This window comes from Aotus nancymaae, unplaced genomic scaffold (genome assembly GCF_030222135.1).
Source record: "Aotus nancymaae isolate 86718 unplaced genomic scaffold, 86718_ANA_hifiasm-v0.15.2.pri h1tg000040l, whole genome shotgun sequence".
In the NCBI taxonomy this organism is placed as follows: Eukaryota; Metazoa; Chordata; class Mammalia; order Primates; family Aotidae; genus Aotus; species Aotus nancymaae.
The window spans coordinates 38913457-38932116 of NW_026988454.1; the positions used below are offsets into that span (position 1 = coordinate 38913457).

Below are 18660 nucleotides of genomic sequence, written 5' to 3' on the forward strand. Positions count from 1 at the left end.
GGGGTGCTCCAGCTAGTCCAGTGCTCCCCAGATGATTCATGCTGGTTCCTACCCATCAGATGCTATCAAAGCCATTGGCACAGTAGCTAGTTCTAGCTTTGAAAACCATAAACACATACCCGGTCAATGCTTTCTGCAGAGCCTTACCCTGAGCATGCAGTTCCACTTTATACTCAGTTGGATCAGCTTAAAACTTTTCTTGAAAAGAGCTCCAAATATGTACTTTGTGTTCTGCTTTCTGCAAAGATCATTTTTCAGCAGCACCTTGCTGTACTGCATCATTTTTTTAATTGTCACTCTCCTGGTGAAGGTTTTCTCAATCTCTACCACACAGAATAGCTATTTAGATATCCTAAAAGTATTAATTACCTATATACATCCTGCCTAACAAAGTTGTGCTGCAATAGCATTATTTATTTGCCAAAAGGGTTTTGAGACTATTACCTTGATCCTCACTTGTGGGTTAATATTAATTACGGTTTGGCATGACAGTGATAAGAAATGTGGCATATTCAGCACATAGAGCTTCCTAAAACATCTACAAGATTGGAAAGTACAGTACTATCCAGCCTAAAGTGTTACTTCCCTGTATGAGTGGCTATGTGCAAAGCTGATTTACAGTGTGGCAAATAAGAAAACGGGATGATATACAGCAGCAGAGATGCTGCAAGAATTGCCATGCATGCACTGTTCTCCAACACCACCTACCATAAATTCTTACAAGATAAAGTGTATACCAGAGGAAGCAGTGAACCATTTTCTTTACATTCCTTCCATTCTGCCAGAACTCTGAAATTAAAATAGGAGAGAGTGAACAGGAGCCACTATTTTGAAAATCAGAGTAGACAACAGCAGGCAAAGAGCAGATCTGTGACTGGTTCTAGCTCTGTGTGAGCATATGTGACCTTGGGCAAGACTGAATCTCGATATTCTCAGCTGCTTTTCTGTTGTTTATTTTTAAGGAACAATGAATATCTTCTCTGTCAGTGTGAGGATAATATGAAATAATATATAATTGTCCTGTGTCACTAAAAATGATATAGATACCTGTGTGTGCAATAAAATTACCTAATTTGACATGTGGTCAATAAAGAATACATATAAAATAATATCATGAATGAAATATAGTAGTTGTATATATCTGGATACTAGATACGTACAGAGCAAGTTTGAGACTACTCTAATTCTCAATATCACGAGCTTCCCAATTATATGAAATTTTAAGAACTATAGATAGGTAAGCAAATTTGTTATCTCTTGTATACCTTATGCAGGGAAGTAAGTCTTAAGTTACATGTTCAACTGGCCATATTGAGTAGGATTTAAATACCAGTAATTTGAAAATAGACTTGAAACCAATAACAACATACAAGACAATGGAAATGCATAGAAATATTTTATTATGGAGTCAGTTACCCCTCAGATGTCCCTGAAATGATTTTGACAGAAGAAACAACCAAAGGGTATTTTCTTAATGTAAACTTGTGAATTGGTGGTAACATAGAAACTATCGAAAGTAAACAAGTTGGTAAATTTTGATGCTTATTTATATTTTAAATTTCATTAGTGTAAAGATACAAATAATCCTAAATATTGAGTGCAATATTACTTTTTAAAAATCTCTAGGCTGGGTGCAGAGGCTCATGCCTATAAAATCCCAGCATTTTGGGAGGCCGAGAACTCCAGATCAGGAAGTCAGGAATTCGAGAGCAGCCTGGACAATATGGTGAAACCCTGTCTTTACTAAAAAATACAAAAATTAGCCAGGCGTGGTCACATGTGCCTGTAGTCCCAGCTAGTTGGGAGGCTGAAACAGGAGAATCGCTTGAACCCGGGAGGTGGAGGTTGCAGTGAGCCAACATCATGCCATTGCACCACAACCTGGACAACAGAGCAAGACTCTGTCTCAATAAAAAAAGAAAAAAAATATCCATAGGTAATCATTATTATAGCAACATTTCAAACAAATCTCTCAAAATTTTTTCAGAATGTTTTGCAACTGGAAAGAAATTATGAACAGAACAATACAGTAAAAAGGCAAAATCAATTAAACTAAAAATTACTTCAGGCTTTCTTCAAGGTCAGTGAAGCCTGACATGTCAAAAGAATATTTTAGGAATAAATTATCTGTGAAAATCCTATGCTGCAATCGTTCAACAAATACTAAACGCCCAATGTATATAGTACCAGGCAAAATGCTAGGTGTGGAGGATCTATTAGTTAGAAAGATAGACTAAGTTTCTTCCTTCCTAAAGCTTATGCCAGCAGAAAATATGCAAACTAAACAGATACAAGAGTTGAATAAATGATTGCAAGAATACAAAGTGCTGCCATTGAGTGTTTGAAATGTACACAGAATCACTACCAAAAAAATTAAGTTGCAACTGGATGAAGAGAGTTACTAATAGGGACTATGGCTCACTTGAGTTTTTTTTTAGATAGAATCTAACTGTATTTCCTCAGCCGGAGTGCAGTGTACATATGATCTCAGCTCACTACAATCTCTGCTTACTGTATTCAAGCGATTCTCATGCCTCAGCCTCCTGAGTAGCTGGGATTACAGGCATGTGCCACCACACTCAGCTAATTTTTGTATTTTTAGTAGAGATGGAGTTTCACCATGTTGGCCAGACTGGTCTCGCACTCCTGTCCTCAAGCGATCCACCTGCCTGGGTCTCAAGATTCTTGATTCATGAGATGAGAATTATATCATTGAGGAGGGAGTGGAAAGATCAGGATCAGTGAATTAAATGAGACTGGTCAGTGGATGCAGAGGCCTTTTCAATTCAGGCAGCATTTGAGGGTTTATTTACAGCAAGGCTTCTCAGAGACCCGGAAGCACAGAGAAAGGGAGCTGTTACCATTTGTATCCCCAGATCTATGAAATTCAGTGATTAGAAGCCAGCGCAGAACAATTTCCTAGATGCTGAGATGTTGAGTCAGTTCTCTTTAGTCAACACAATTTTCTGAAATGGATAAACTCAATGCAATTGCATCCCTTAAAGCAGAAACAAATTATTTTTTCCTAACGGCAAATTAAACCTAATTTTTGCATTTTAATCATAATATGGGGGTGAAATAAAAATTCAAGCATGTTTTAAAGATATAAGAAGAAATTTCAAAGAAACAACATTGCCAGAACAACTTCCTCAAATACATGCAGACACATACGATTTGCAGTGGGGACATTATTACCTTCTCTTTTGACTAGAGAAACTGGAAGAAAAAATGTTAGGGGAAGTAACTTTGCAGTTTACATCCTAGTTTTGCAATAAGTGGCTTTTTGGCCTTAAGTTACTTAATCTTTTTTTGTCTCAGAATCCTCATTTGTAAAATGGAGTGAATAATGCCTCTGTTGCAGATTTGTGAGATTCCACCTGTGAAATGTGAATCCATAGCTCACAGAGACCAAATGAAAGTTTCCTAGGCTCTTTCTTTCTCAGTCCCCGATCTTCCCACTTAACTAAAACCAAACAAGAAAAGGAAAGAAAGAAAGAAAGAAAGAAAGAAAAAGAGAGAAGAGAAAAGAGGAGAAAACTTGCCTTTCTTCTTTCTAATAGAGCCAAAATCAGAATAAGAGATGCCTTCCAGGCACAAAGAAATTAGTAAAAATAAATTTGCATTTTAGCCATCAAGTGGTGATGTTGGGCACTCTAATTCAGTGACAGATACAAAGTAGTTACCTCATAAATAGTGAATTAATTGAATGTAATGAAAAGAATGACTAAACTGAATACCTGAAATGAATAAATGAATGAATGAATGACACCCATCTTAAAGGATCTTTGAACCTCTACACAGATAACTTTTTTTCATGCTATTTCCTTTTAGGTTATTGGTTTTCAACTCTCACTTCATAATAGAATCTCATGGGTAACTTTTAAAATCATTATGCCCAGGAGACAACTTGCATCAGAATTTGAGCGGGGTGCGGGTGGGGATGGGGATCAGTATTTTTTAAAGTTCCCCAGTGACTCCAATGCACTGTCAAGGGAGGTTCATTTTTTCTGTACCAGTCTGTGTCTCACCTCATGTATATTCACTTGATGACATTCCCTTTTATCCCTACTTTCGGTGCCTTTGAGATAATAATTACTTAATTACTCTATTTTGTCCTAGTTTACTAATAGATGAGAATTAAATAATTCAGCCCTTGTTGGCTCTTGTTTCATCTGGTAACTAAGCACAATGTGGAATCATTTGTAATGACGGGAATTTTAGATAGAGTTGAAATGAATTACAGTTCGAGTGAGCAAACCTGAAAAGGTAAATTTCTCATTTTCTCTGTACCTCAAAAAACCAGCCCTGCCTCCTACACCAATCAGTCAGAATCTCAGGAACAAAGGCCTGGGCATTGGAATTTTTTGGTAAACTTAGAAATTGATACCTTCAGTAAGGTAGGAATTGTTTGTATTCCTATAAATAGGTAGCTATTTGCCATAACCTTCAAAGCCATTTGTTCCAGTGGCCAATGGAGAAAGCAAAACAGAATGAGACCCTCATTTATTTATTTATTTTTTTTTGAGACAGTGTCTTACTCTATCACTGAGGCTGGAGTGCAGTGGCATGATCTCAGCTCACTGCAACCTCTGCCTCCCAGGCGATTCTCCTGCCTCAGCCTCCTGAGTAGCTGGGATTACAGGCGCATGCCACCATGCCCAGCTAATTTTTTAATTTTTAGTAGAGACGGGTTTTCACCATGTTGGCCTGACTGGTCTTGAACTCCTGACCTCAGGTGATCTGCTGCTTTGGCCTTCCAAAGTGCTGGGATTACAGGCATGAGCCAACGCATTCGGCCGAGACACCCCCTCATTTAAATATATCCCTGCCGGTTCCTTTTGAAATGGGTAACCCTCCAGTCATCACTACTATTTCCTAGACAAGGTAAGGTCAGCATCTTGCCTATGCCCTCTCTGGTCTGCAGGATACAAGAGTAGCCTAGACAAAATACACCATTTTAAAACCCAAGTTTTTCATATAATTGGACATTTTTGGAACTTATATTCTGGTAGATAAGGTTGTTCATTATTAGGGCTTTTACTGCATTTATAATTTAGCCTAGTAATTGTTCAATATCAATTTTCTCTTCTAAAAAGCATAAAACTAGCAAAATACTAATTTACATAAATGCATAAATGAGACCACCATATATTAGACATTTTGGTTTTTTGTTGTTTGTTTCAAGACAGTGTCTCATTCTATCGCCCAGGCTGGAGTATGGTGGCAGGATCTCAGCTCACTGCAACCTCCACCTCCTGGGCTCAAGAAGCATTTCTCCTACTGCAGTCTCCCAAGTACCTGGGTTCTACAGGCGCATACCACCACACCCAGCTATTTTTTGTATTTTTTGTAGAGATGGGGTATTGCCATCTTGCTCAGGCTGGTCTCAGACTGCTGGCTCAAGTGATCTTTCTGCCTCAGCCTCCCAAACATTTTGTTTTTTCTTTTGCAGTCTGTTAGCACTTGCTTGCTTTTCTCTATTCTTGATTCCACTTTCCCCCTCCCACTCTATAACATTTATTCTACTTTTCCTTCCCAATTTTAACATGTTTCAACAATTTTAAAATGTAGTAACTATGCTACCATATTTTCAGTATATACATGCAAAAATTATACTTTTACAATTATTCGCAACATAAAAGTAAAATCTTATATACACTTTTTTGCTTCTTTATCAGTCTTTTGTTAGATGCATTGTTTGTGAATATTTTCTCCCACTCTGTGTGTTGTCTATTTATCCTGCTGATTATTTCTTTTGCTGCGCAGAAACTTTTTAGTTGAATTAGGTCCCGTTTATTTATTATTTGTTTTGTTGCATTGTTTTTGTGTTCTTAGTCATGAATTCTTTGCTTAAGTTAATGTCTAGAAGAGTTTTTCCAATTGAGGTCTCAGATTTAAGCCTTTGATCCATCTTGAGTTGACTTTTTGTATAAGGTGAGAGATGAGCATCTAGTTTCATTCTCCTACATGTGGCTTGCCAGTTAATCTAGCACCATTTATGGAATAGGGTGTCCTTTCCCCACTTTATGTTTTTGTATGCTTTGTCGAAGATCAGTTGGTTGTAACTATTTGGCTTTATTTTTGAGTTCTCTATTCTGTTACATTGTTCTATGTGCCTATTATTATACCAGAACCACGCTGTCTTAGTAACTGTAGCCTTGTAATGTAGTTTGAAGTTGGGAATACAATGCTTCCAGATTTGTTCTTTTTGCTTAGTATTGCTTTGGCTATGTGGCCTATTCTTTGGTTCCATATGAATTTTAGAATTGTTCTTTCTAGCTATGTGGAGAATGATGACAGCATTTTGATGGGAATTACATTAAATCTGTAGATTGCTTTTGGCAGTATGGTCATTTTCACAATATTGATTCTACCCATGCATGAGCATGGGATTTGTTTCCATTTGTTTGTGTCATCTGTGATATCTGTGATATCTTTCAGCAGAGTTAAGTTTATTCCTAAGTATTTTCTTTTCTTTCTTTTTTTTTTTTTTTACAGCTGTTGTAAAGGGGATTGAGTTCTTAATTTGATTCTCAGCTTGGCCATTTGTTGGTGTATAGCAGTGCTACTGATTTGTATACATTGATTTTGTATCCTGAAACATTACAGAATTCATTTATCAGATCTAAAAGCTTTTTGGATGAGTCTTTAGGGTTTTCTAGGCATACAATCATATCATCAGCAAACAGTGACAAGTTTTAATAGCTGCAAAATAATTCATCATGTGCAGGTACCATAAGTTAACCATTACAATGGATATTCATTTTCTTCCATTTTTGCTAGTATGAAAAATAATTACTATATTATTAATTAAACATCCTTATATGCTTATATTCACATACGGTGCTTTAACTCTTTAGCTTAAATACCTAGTTTGGTATTGCTGGATCAAAGGGCATACGACAGCTTTTAGAAAATTTTAATATCTATTGCTAGATGTTCTGTCCAAAAAAAAGTAATAACTCATATATCCACCAGCAATATTTGGAAATACTCTTTTCTTTGTACCACCACAAATAGTAGGAATATATGAGTATTTTATTATTTTGGCCAATTTAATTAGATGCATAATAACATGTCATTTTCAATTTAATTCACATTCCCTGACTGTCAGTAAGTTTATGCATCATTTTATTTATTTATTTATTTACTAATTTATTTATTTAGAGATGGAGTCTCATTCTGTCACCCAGGCTGGAATGCAGTGGTGTGATCTTGGCTCACTGCAACTTCTGCCTCCTGGGTTCACATTTCCCTGACTACCAGTGAGTTTGCACATCATTTATTTATTTATTTTGAGATAGAGTCTCGCTCTGTCACCCAGGCTGAAGTTCAGTGGTGCTATCTTGGCCCACTGAATCCTCTACCTCCTGGGTTCAAGCGATTCTCCTGCTTCAGTCTCCCATGTAGTTGGAATTCCAGGTGTGCACCACCATGCCTAGCTAATTTTTGCATTTTTAGTAGCAACGGGGTTTTGCCATGTTGGCCATGCTGGTCTCAAACTCTTGATCTCAAATGATCTGCCCACCTCAGCCTCCCAAAATGCTGGGATTACAGGCATGGGCCCTGCATCAGGCCTATTTGCACATTATTTTATATATTGTTGCTCTTTTGGATTTGCTGTTCTGTGAATTGCCCATTCATGTCCTTTGTCCAATTTTTCATTTGGAAACTATACCCTCAATGAATTTTAAGGAACTTTTAGTATTTCATTACTTACAAAAGAAAAAAAAAACTTCACCTGTGTTTTTGGTAAATGGTCTTTCTGTTTTTTCTAATTCAAGCTTTATTAGAAATTCCTGATAAATTTTTAAAATGTCATTTTCATCATCTGCTGTTATGATCACATGATTATTCTCTTTAAGTTTAATATTAAATGTTGTATTAAATGCTGGTGACTAGATTTTCTTCTAGGTTTTCATAGTTTTGGGTTTTACATTTAAGTCTTATTTCACCTTGAGTTAATTTTTGTATAAGGTGTAAGGAAGGGGTCTAGCTTCAATTTTTTTGCATATGGCTAGCCAGTTCTCCCAGCACCATTTATTAAATAGAGAATCTGTTCCCCACTGCTTGTTTTTGTCAGGTTTTTTGAGGATCACATCACATGTTCTCACTTATAAGTGGGAGCTGAACGATGAGAACACATGGACACACGTGAGGGGAACAACACACACTGGGGCCTGTTGGGGGAGTGGGGTCAGGAAGAGCATCCGGAAGGTAACAGATGCTGGGCCAGGTGATGGGTTGATAGGTGCAGCAAACCACCATGGTACACGTTTACCTATGCAACAAACCTGTACATCCTGCATATACACCCCAGAACTTAAAAGTTGATGAAAAAAAATTTTGCTGACAGTCCTGACAATGAACCATCATTCATTTCCAAAACAAAACCTTTATCATAGTATATCAATTGTTTGATAAACTCTAAGATTCTTTATCTAATATTATTTACCCGTATGTTAAAATCTAAAACTGTATTTTCTCTACTTAAGAGTTGTAAAATGTTATATTTATGTTCATATTCAAGTATGTATGTGTGTTGTATATGTGTTTGTCTAATATTGTTTTATTCAAAGCATCTCTTAGAAATTTTTTTCTATTGGACATATTTGAAATTTAAACCAGTATTCCAAAGTTTCATTATATAAATTCAAATAGATTTTAATTTAATTTCTAATAGATATTAGCTTATATGCTTAGTTGTTATATTTGGTGCATAAAAGTTTATGACAGTGTACCTCCATTAATAGTAATTTTATTATTAATGTCTTTCTTTATCCTGATTATTGCTATTATCATTAAATTTTAGCCTCTCTAATATTTATAATACCACCACATTTGCTTTATTTTGTTTCTATTTGGCACATATCTCTCTGCTCATCTTTTGTTATTATGTATTTCCTGTAAGGGCAGTACATAGTTATGCTTTTTTACTTCAATCTGATGATTTTGTAAAGTGAGATTTCAGTCAATTAACACTTACTATAATGACAGACATCAGTTTTTATTCCTTTTTAAACTGTTTTATCACAGTCATTTCTGCTATAGCACTTGTTTTAAAACATAAATTTGTTCCAACATGATAGACATACAAGGGAACGATTTCAGCTTAAAACAAATTTTGTATCTCCTTATGAATCATTACCTCTTAAGAAACACTGAAGGCAGAAAACTGTATGGTTAGATGAAGCCATGTGGGAATTAATATATAAAACACATACATCCTCAGACCTGAGCTGTCTACCAGTGACCTCAGTTCACAGCATGTGTTAGCCTACATGGTTCTATTTTTCCATTCTTTTGAATTCATGAACTTTTCTATCCAAAAACACTCTTTTAATTAACCTCTCAAACATATCTAAGCATCTGTGTTCAAAACCAACAAACCACACATGTGAAAGAAAATCTTTAAGTACTGATGATATTGAAGATCATCTTGAACTAAAAAGTATTTTGAAAGAAAGAAGAGAATATGTGATATCTTCAGCACAACAAGCATAAAGGAATCCACATAGTGGACCATCAGGGACAACTCTGCAAAAATGCATGGCTATGTCTTGAATGACTTCAAGCACTGTGAAGTCAATAACAACAAGGCCGAAAGAAATACAAGAAATTGAAATATTGTTGAGCATATGAATTGAAGACCAAATAGTGCAATGATCAAAAACAACCTTTCTGACGATCAAAGAAAAATCATAATCAAATAGAAAGCACTATCTCCATACAAAGATCGTTATCACCAAATCCTGCATAATTGGCTCCTTTCAGTGCTACTAGAGGCTTGTTTGGTGGTTTCAAACACCATTACAGCTCCTAAAGCCTTCATATCAGTGAAGCTATGAGTGTAGATGAGAAAGTCACAGACTTCCAGCAGGGCTACCAAAGTTAATTGAAAGAGAACGCTACGCATTGGATCAAATTTTAAATATTTATGACATAGGTATCTATAATAAACATAGGCTTCCAAATAACTGCATCTCAAAGGGAAAACAAACGTGCCCCAGTTTTTAAGGCTGCAAAAAGACTGCAAATTTTGACAACCCTCCTTTCACTATTACGTAGTAACTCACAAGCTGCAATCCTTCCAACTTTCATTTTCACAAGCAAACTGTAGGCTATTTCGAGGTAAACTGTCATATTGTAACCATTGATGTATATTTTTTTAACTATTTAACATGTATAAAACTGTTCTACTGTTTTTATTAGGCTCCTATCTTTTATTAATATTTAACTGATGAGGTTCTTGAGTGTCCTATTCCAAACCCCATTTTCCCCATATAGCTTGTCTTATTTATTTACTTATTTAATTAAGAGACAGTGTCTTGCTCTGTTACCCAGGCTAAAGTGCAGTGGCTCAAACACGGCTCACTGCAGCCTCCAACTCCAGGGTTCAAGCAATCTTCCCACCTTTCAGCCTCCCAAGTACCTGAAACTGCAAGCACATGCCACCATGCCTGGCTAATTTTTGTATTTTTTGTAGAGATGAGGTTTTGCCATGTTGCCTGGGCTGGTCTCTAACTCCTGGGCTCAAGCGATCAGCCCACCTTGGCCTTCTTGGATTATCACACCTGGATTACAGGTGTGAGTCACCATGCCTGGCCCCATTTTTTTATTTCATGATTTTGCAGAGGGCAGTCATTTCTTGTAATGAATATTAATATAGAAGTGGCTGTATTTTATATTATCTTTTTTTCTTTCCTTTTCCTTATTTTTTCTGGATAGATAGTTGTGATTCATTTCATTGTTTTATTCATGTTAACTGGTATTTTCTCTATATTTTACTTTTAATGTTTATATTAATGATATTATTAATCAGACACTTTATCTTTTTATCTCCCCACTACTGTTTAAAAAACAAATAGTAACTGATACAGTTTAGATCTGTGTTCCCCCAAATCCCGTGTTGAATTGTTATCCTGCGTTGGAAGTGAGGCCTGGTAGACGGTGATTAGACAGTGGAGGTGGATTTCTCATGAATGGTTAACACCATCTTCTTGGTGCTATTCTAGTGCTGGTGTGAGAGATCTCTAGATCTGGTTGTTTAAAGGTGTGTGGCACCACCCTGCCTTCCCTTGCTGACTCTTGCTTTTGCCATGTAATATGCCTGCTCTGCCTTTGCCCTCTGCCATGATTAGAAGCTTTCTGAGGTCTCCCTAGAAGCAGATGCCACTATGCTTCCTATATAGCCTGCAGAACCATGGACCAATTAAACTTCTTTACTTATAAATTACCCAGTCTCCAGTATTTCTTTACAGCAGTGTGAGAATTGACTGGTACAACAATCCTTTCCTCAGCCAAGATGCTCTAATTCCATTGTGCTGTCTAATTTCCCACCCTGTGCATGTATATGTGTGTATGTTTCCCCTTTGGAAACCACTAAAAAACAAAGCCACAAACATGTTAACCTCCCACTGAGTTTCCACTGAGTTTCCACTAGACTCTATACAGCTCTCTATAAAATCCAGTGATAAATTATCTAGTCCAAGGCTCCTTTGGAAGTTCCTGGGCACTAATTACACCAGAGGAGGATACACAAAGACCTCATTTCCCCTTACCTTCACAGGTCTCAGCAGCCATTTGCCTCAGGAGATGCACACAGTTGGAATGGAGCAGGTAGCAGAGAAGAAGAGCACCCAATTCAGGTCACTGTCTTCCTAGAGTCTCCTGTTTTGAATCTTTGCACATTAACTTGAAGAGGCATTTTCTTTTCTCCCAACAGAAGAGTTTCAATATGCATCTTTTAAATTCTGTCTGCTTGTTCCTTATTGTTTAATTTTAAAAATGAACCAAAGAAAACTAAAATTCTATGACATTTTGAAAGAAATATAGTTGCATCCACCACAGCTATATATACTAACATAAACTCAGTTTGGTGAATCAATATACCATTATATTCACTTTGGTAAACAGCTATGATTTCATCGTAATTGGCACAAACTCCAGGAACAGGACCTACGGCTTTTTTTCTTTTTCTAAACACTGCAAGTAGAATAAACAAGTCTCCAGAAATTTTATGTTTACCATAAACTTTCAAAAATAATAAAATAAATCAGACTAAAATGTTTGACTTAGAAGTTCTAAGTAATTGTCAGTTCAAATTAATAAGCTTTTACTCTGAAGATAAAATATAAAAAGTTCTATATAAAAATAATGCTTATATGACCTTTTATTGGATTCTAGTAACCAGTATTTTCTAGATCTGCTTATACTAATTACTTTCTAGAATAATCCTGAATAACAATTACATTTTTTGTTCTCTGTGATTTTAACAATCACTCATTATAATTAAAGTGGCTTGAAAATCTTATTTACCCTAGAACAAAGAAAATGTTTAGAAAAACTAAATGAGTGATTATTTTTGGCATAAAGAACAGTCACCCTTTTGCTCCCCTCACAACTCATTCTTACAGCCAAAGCAAGTTTTGATAATTTGGGGAAAAAAGAAACAAGTGTTAAAGGAATTCTATGAAACTACCTCTTTTTATCATCAATTTAAAGCTTCACTTCTAAGAGGCCCAGTGACTGCTGTATTTATTATTCAATAAACTTGTAATTTCTAACAATGAGTCCAAATTCATAAGCCAGGCCACTTGTTTTTCCCAGGAAGTTTGCCATAATGAAATTACCTTTCAAATTACATTGTTATTATTCAATAGTACTAAAACACTCCTACTGTTAGCACTAATTTGCACAAACTACCATTGCACTTGGCACTGAAAAAAATACAAATATATTTTAGAATGACATTAGAATTTGGAAATATGCCCAGTGTTACTCTTTACTCTGAATAGAGAGAACTGCTTGTGGTTCTGGGTAAAAATATGATTGCTTATACCCAATATACTTTCTAATAAGAGAGTTTCATGTGCAAAAAAATCTAGTTATCTATAATTGTGAGGTCAATTTTTTTGTGAATTTTCCCTTTAAAAAATAAATTTAGGGCTGGGCACAGTGGCTCATTGTCTGTAATCCCAGCAATTTGGGAGGCCAAGTCAGGCAGATCTCTTGAGCCCAGAAGTTTGAGACCAACCTGGGCTACATGGTAAAACCCCATCTCTACAAAAAACACAAAAGTTAGCCAGGTGTAGTGTTGCATGCCTGTGGTCCCTGCTACTTGGGAGGCTGAGGTGGGAGGATCACCTGAGCCCAGTAGGTTGAGGCTGTGATGATCCAAGATTGCATCACTGTACTCCAGCCAGGGCAATGGAGAGAGACTTTGTCTCAAAAATAAATAATAATAATAGGAATATTTTTAGAAGATAGGATGACAGAACAAGAATAACCAGAAATCTGTCTCCCTACCTAAACAACAATTGTACTGACAGAATTTATCTGATGTAACTATTTTCAAACTGTGGGGCTTACTGAAGGTTTGCACCTTCCAAAGGAATGCTTGTTTAGTGAATTGCTATTACTTTTGTCAATTTTAATTCTTAGCACAGGAGTAACTACCCATCCCCCACACCTAGTTCCTTGGCAGGGAGCCATGCACATGTTCCTGGAGCAGCTTGAATGCAATTTGTGGGAATCAGTGTGACAAAAAGGACACTGTTCTCCAAATATCAAGATCTGAGCTTTGATTACTGATTGTTGTTTCTGATCTCAGAGGTGCAAAGAAGCAGGCAGCTATTGTTTTGTACCTTCTTAAATTGCTGCTACTCCCTCCTACCCCAGAATGAATTGACTTCCAGGGGATTTTAAGGGCCACTGCCTCTTCCCTCTTCCCTTTATTTTTCTCTTTTTGTGCTTTTGGGAGCCAGACATTAAAGTCTGGGACATTCAAAAGCAGCTGTATATGTGAGGAAAATTAGAAAGTGACCACTGTTAAAGCAAACTAAATATAGCATGAGAAGGACTCCGTACTTCTATATTTGCATCCTTGTGGATGAACCTAGCTTAATAGTCAGATGAGAGTGAAAACCTAATTTAAGAGTATGCACCTGTAACAATAACTCAGTCTTGGGTAATCCCAGAGGCCACACTTCAACCACTCATAGACTGCTAAGTGTTCAAACTGTGTTCAAATAAGGCAAACATGAACCTGTAACCAATCCATCTGTTTCTGTGCCTCAGCATCAATTTCTGCAGGCTATTTCCCTTTTTTTCTCTATAAATCTTCTTCCGCTATATGGCTGTGCTGGAGTCTCTGTGAATCTGCTATGATTCTGGGGGCTGCCCAATTTGCAAAACATTCATTGCTCAGTTAAACTCCTTTAAATTTCATTCAGCTGAAATTTTTCTTTTATCACCACACAAGCCCATGGGAAGGCACAGACTCAGAAAATACCTGAGAAGACCTTAAGGATATACCTCAGTCTGATTCTTGACATGGAGATAGCCTAGAACACTCAAATTTTAAAAAATCATTAAACAACAAATAGCCAAAAAACAGCAAACCCAGGGAAAGGGAGGAGAATCTGGTATCTAGAGTTACCACTTTATTAAATTTAGATGCCCAATTAAAAAAATCACAGGGCATACAAAGAAACATGAAATGATGGCTCATTCAAAGGAAAAAATAAATAAATCAACCAAAACTGTCCCTGAGTAACACAGATGGAAGATCCACTAGACTTTAAAACAATTGCCTTACATATATTTTTAAAACTAAAAGAAGATACAAACAAAAATCAAGAAAATGATGTATGAACAAAATAGAAATATCAGTAAAGACATCAAAATCTAAAAAGAAACCAAAATTAAATTCTGGAGATGTAGATATTATAACTAAAACAAAAAAATCCCTAGAGAGATTCAAAGGTAGGTTTGAACAGGCAAAGAAAGAATCAGTGAACTTGAAGGTAAGACAATGGAAATTATTGAGTCTAAGGAACAGAAAGAAAAAAAATATTGAAGAAAAGTGAACAAAGCCTAAGGGACCTGTAGCATACTATCAAGTAAACGAACATACACGTTGTGGAAGTTTTAGAAGAAGAGAGAAAGAGGTAGAGAGAATATTTGGAGAAATAATGGCTAAAAAACTTCTGACACACGATGAAAGACATGAATATAAACATCCAGGAAACTCAGCAAAATCCAGATATGATGAACTCAAAGAGAACCACACTGAGATACATTATAATCAAATCTTTGGTTGACAAGGACAGACTCACTACATAAAAGAGATTTTCAACAAGTTCATAAGCAGATTTCTCATTAGAAACCTTGGCGGCCAAAAGGCATTGGGCCAATATATTCCAAATGCAAAAAAAAAAAAAAACCCTATTAACCAAAAATTCTATCTCTGGCCAAACTGTCCTTCTAAAGTGAGAAATTAAGGCATACTCCCAGATGACTGGGCATAGTAATTCACACCTGCAATCCGGTACTTTGGTAGCCTGAAGCTCATACCTGTAATCACAGCACTTTGAGAGGCCAAGGTGGGTATATCACCTGAGGTCAGGAGTTTGAGACCAGTCTGGCCAAATGGTGAAACCCTGTCTCTACTAAAAATATGAAAAAATAGCTGGGCATGGTGGCACATGCTTGTAATCCCAGCTTCTCTGGAGGCTGAAGCAGGAGAATGACTTGAACCCAGGAGGTGGAAGTTGCAGTGAGCTGAAATTGCACCATTGCACTCCAGTTTGGGGAACAAGAGAAAAACTCCATCACAAAAAAAAAAAAAAAGAAAAGAAAAGATGGAATGATAGAAAAAGCTATTCTGGCCTGGCATTGTGACTCACACCTGTATTCCTAGCACTTCGGGAGGCAGAGGTGGGCAAATTGCCTGAGGTCAGGAGTTCAAGATCACCCTAGGCAATGTGGTGAAACCCTGTCCCTACTAAAATACAAAAAATTAGCAGGGGTGGTGGTGGGCACCTATTGTCCCAGCTTCTCTGGAGACTGAAGCATGAGAATTGCTTGTACCCAGAGGCAGAAGTTGCAGTCAGCTGAGATTGTACCACAGCATTCCAGACCAGGCAACAGAGGGAGACTCTGTCTCCCAAAAAAAAAAATAAATAAAGGTGTGTTTATTTAAAAAAAAACAAAACGTAAAAGAATAAGTTATTCCATGCAAATAGTAACCAAAAGAGAGCAGCAGTGGCTATATCAATATACGAAAACATATACTTTAAATCCAAAAAGTTAAAAAGACAAAAATAAGGACGTTATAAATTAAAATGTTCAATACAGCAAGAAGATATAAAAACTATAAACACTCATGCATCTAATAACAGACCATCAAAATATATGAGGCAAAAGCTGGCAGAAATGAAGGGAGAAATGTAGTTCTGCAATTTAAAGATTTCAATACTCCCCTCTCGATAATGAAGATACCAATCAGACACAAGGTAAAAAAGGAAATAGAAGACAACACAATAAACCAACTAGAGCTAACAGCCATATACAGAACACTACTCAACATAAACAGCACACACATTCTTCTCAAGTACACATGAAATATTTTCCAAGATATATCATATATTAAGTCACAAATTCTCCACAGATTTTAAAAGATAAATATTATGCAAATTGTCTTCTCTGACCATAACAGGATGAAATTAGAACTCAATAACACAAGGTAAACTAGAAACTTCACAAATTTTTAGAAACTGCACAACACACTTCTTTTTCCTATTTTTCACGTCAGGCAAGTAATGTGCCTATGTGGCAAGAACCAGGTTTAAGAAAGGCACATCTCATCCATGTACATGAAAACCTAATCATCAGGCTTGTGAGCTATAAAAGGATCACACGGCACACTCTTCAATAACCAATGGGCCAAAGAAAGAACAAAAGAAAGAACATATAAAATAATTAGAGACAAACAAAAATGAAACTACAACATACCAAAATGTATGGTAGACGGCAAAATTGGTGCTACAGTAAAAAACTATGGCTGTAAATGCTTAATGTTAAACAAAAAAGCTCTCAAGACAACAGCCTCATTTTATTCCTTAAGGAACTAGAAAAAGAAGAACTAAACTCAAAACTTGCGGAAAGAAGGAAATAATAAAGATTAGAGCAAAGATAAAATAGAGGATTTAAAAAATAGAGAAAATCAATAAAAACAAAAATTGATTCCTCAAGATCAGCAAAATTGATAAAATTTTAGCTAGATGAACTAAGAAAAAAGAAAAATTTAAATTAATAAAATCAAAAATGAAAGTGGAAACATTACTAATGATTCCACATAAATAAAAAGAATTATAATAGGCTGGGTGGGGTGGCTCACACCTATAATCCCAACACTTTGGGAGGCCGAGGCAGGTGGATCCCTTGAGGTCAGGAGTTTGAGACCTGCCTGTCCAAAATGGTGAAACCCCCTCTCTACTAAAAATACCAAAATTAGCCGGGTGTGGTAGCCTACACCTGCAATCCCAGCTATTCAGGAGGCTGAGACAAGATAATTGCTTGAACCAAGGAGGCAGAGTCTGCAGTGAGCCGAGGTCACACCACTGCACTCAAGCCTGGGCAACAGAGCAAGACTCAGTCTCAAAGAAAGAAAGAAAGAAATTATAAGACAGTACTAAGAACAAGTGCCTGGTAGCTTATATAAAATGGAGGTAAGCAAGGTAGCTTATATAAAATGGAAAAATTTCCAGAAACACAAAACCTGCAAAGACTATATCCTGAAGAAACAGAAAACATGAATAGACTTATAATTGGTAAAAAGATTGAATCGGTAATCAAAAAATCTCTTGAAGAAAAGCTGTGGACCTGATGGCTTCCTCAGTGAATTCTACCAAACATTTAAAGAAATAATAGTAATCCTTCTCAAACTCTTCCAGAAAATTGAAGAAATATGATGGTAGAGCTAAATAAGCATGACTATACAAAACAATAATAAAAATTTCTAAGTGATACGATTTAACAAAAATAAGGTGGAAATAAATGTAATATGGGAGAGGTTGATTCGAGTTAGGTTTCTAGGGTCCTTGTATCTTTGGGATAAGAACAAACATATAGATAAACTTTAAACATTATTAAATATGCATGTTTACATTTCTAGATTAATCATGACATGTGTAATTGCCAAACTAGTAGAAGGGGAACATAGAATGAGAAATTTCTGTACCTGTTCTCCATCCAAGCCATCAACACCTTTCGCACCAGGGTTACCCTACAGAGCAAAGGATGAGCAGAATGTTAGAGATGAGAGGAATGGGTGAATGTGATTATTTCTTCTACATTAATTTCCTGGTTTATATTTTGTTCAGTTAATAGTAGAATTTAGACTTTACAAAACAGCATTTATATACTGTATCCAATTATTTAAAACAATGACATATTTCTTCCTGAAATAGTCATTAGGGGTATATACTGTTTTTCCTGACAGTTTCCAGTGCTAAAAAGAAAATGATTTTTAAAACCTTCAAATTTTGAAGAAATAAAAGGACTTCCTTTTAAACTTTTGCACTGAGAACAAGTAACTCGCAAAAGTGAGTGAAACATTTCCCACTGGTTGTCCACATGATGGTCCTTTTGTCATTGACTTTCTTTAATTTAAAAAGACTAGCAAATATACTTGGATTAATCTATATAATAGAAATCTGGAAGATCACAGATTAAGAAGAAATAAGTAAGTGTGTGTACATGTGTGTGCATTTGTAACATTTTGGAAAACCTGAAAATCTGAGACTAGGTGACAAGAGTAAAAACAGACAGCTGCATGATGTATCAAATATTCCATCTCTTTCTAATTATGGGCCC

The 18660-nt window shown here is 36.1% G+C and overlaps 1 protein-coding gene and 1 non-coding gene across 2 annotated transcripts in view; both read right to left on the reverse strand.

Annotated features, from left to right (window-relative positions):
• The window catches only part of LAMA2 (laminin subunit alpha 2), an 886276-nt gene extending 874678 nt beyond the window's left edge, over positions 1-11598 (reverse strand). The window contains exon 1 of the mRNA XM_064360706.1: positions 11562-11598. Within this exon, the coding sequence (XP_064216776.1) occupies positions 11562-11583 (22 nt within the window). The 5' untranslated portion in view covers positions 11584-11598. The remainder of the gene's footprint in view (positions 1-11561) is intronic.
• Positions 11599-16591: 4993 nt separating this feature from the next.
• Positions 16592-16698, reverse strand: LOC135268603 (small nucleolar RNA U13). Its single transcript, XR_010336906.1, has one exon. It is a non-coding gene; the product is annotated as a small nucleolar RNA U13 (small nucleolar RNA).
• Positions 16699-18660: the final 1962 nt, after the last annotated feature.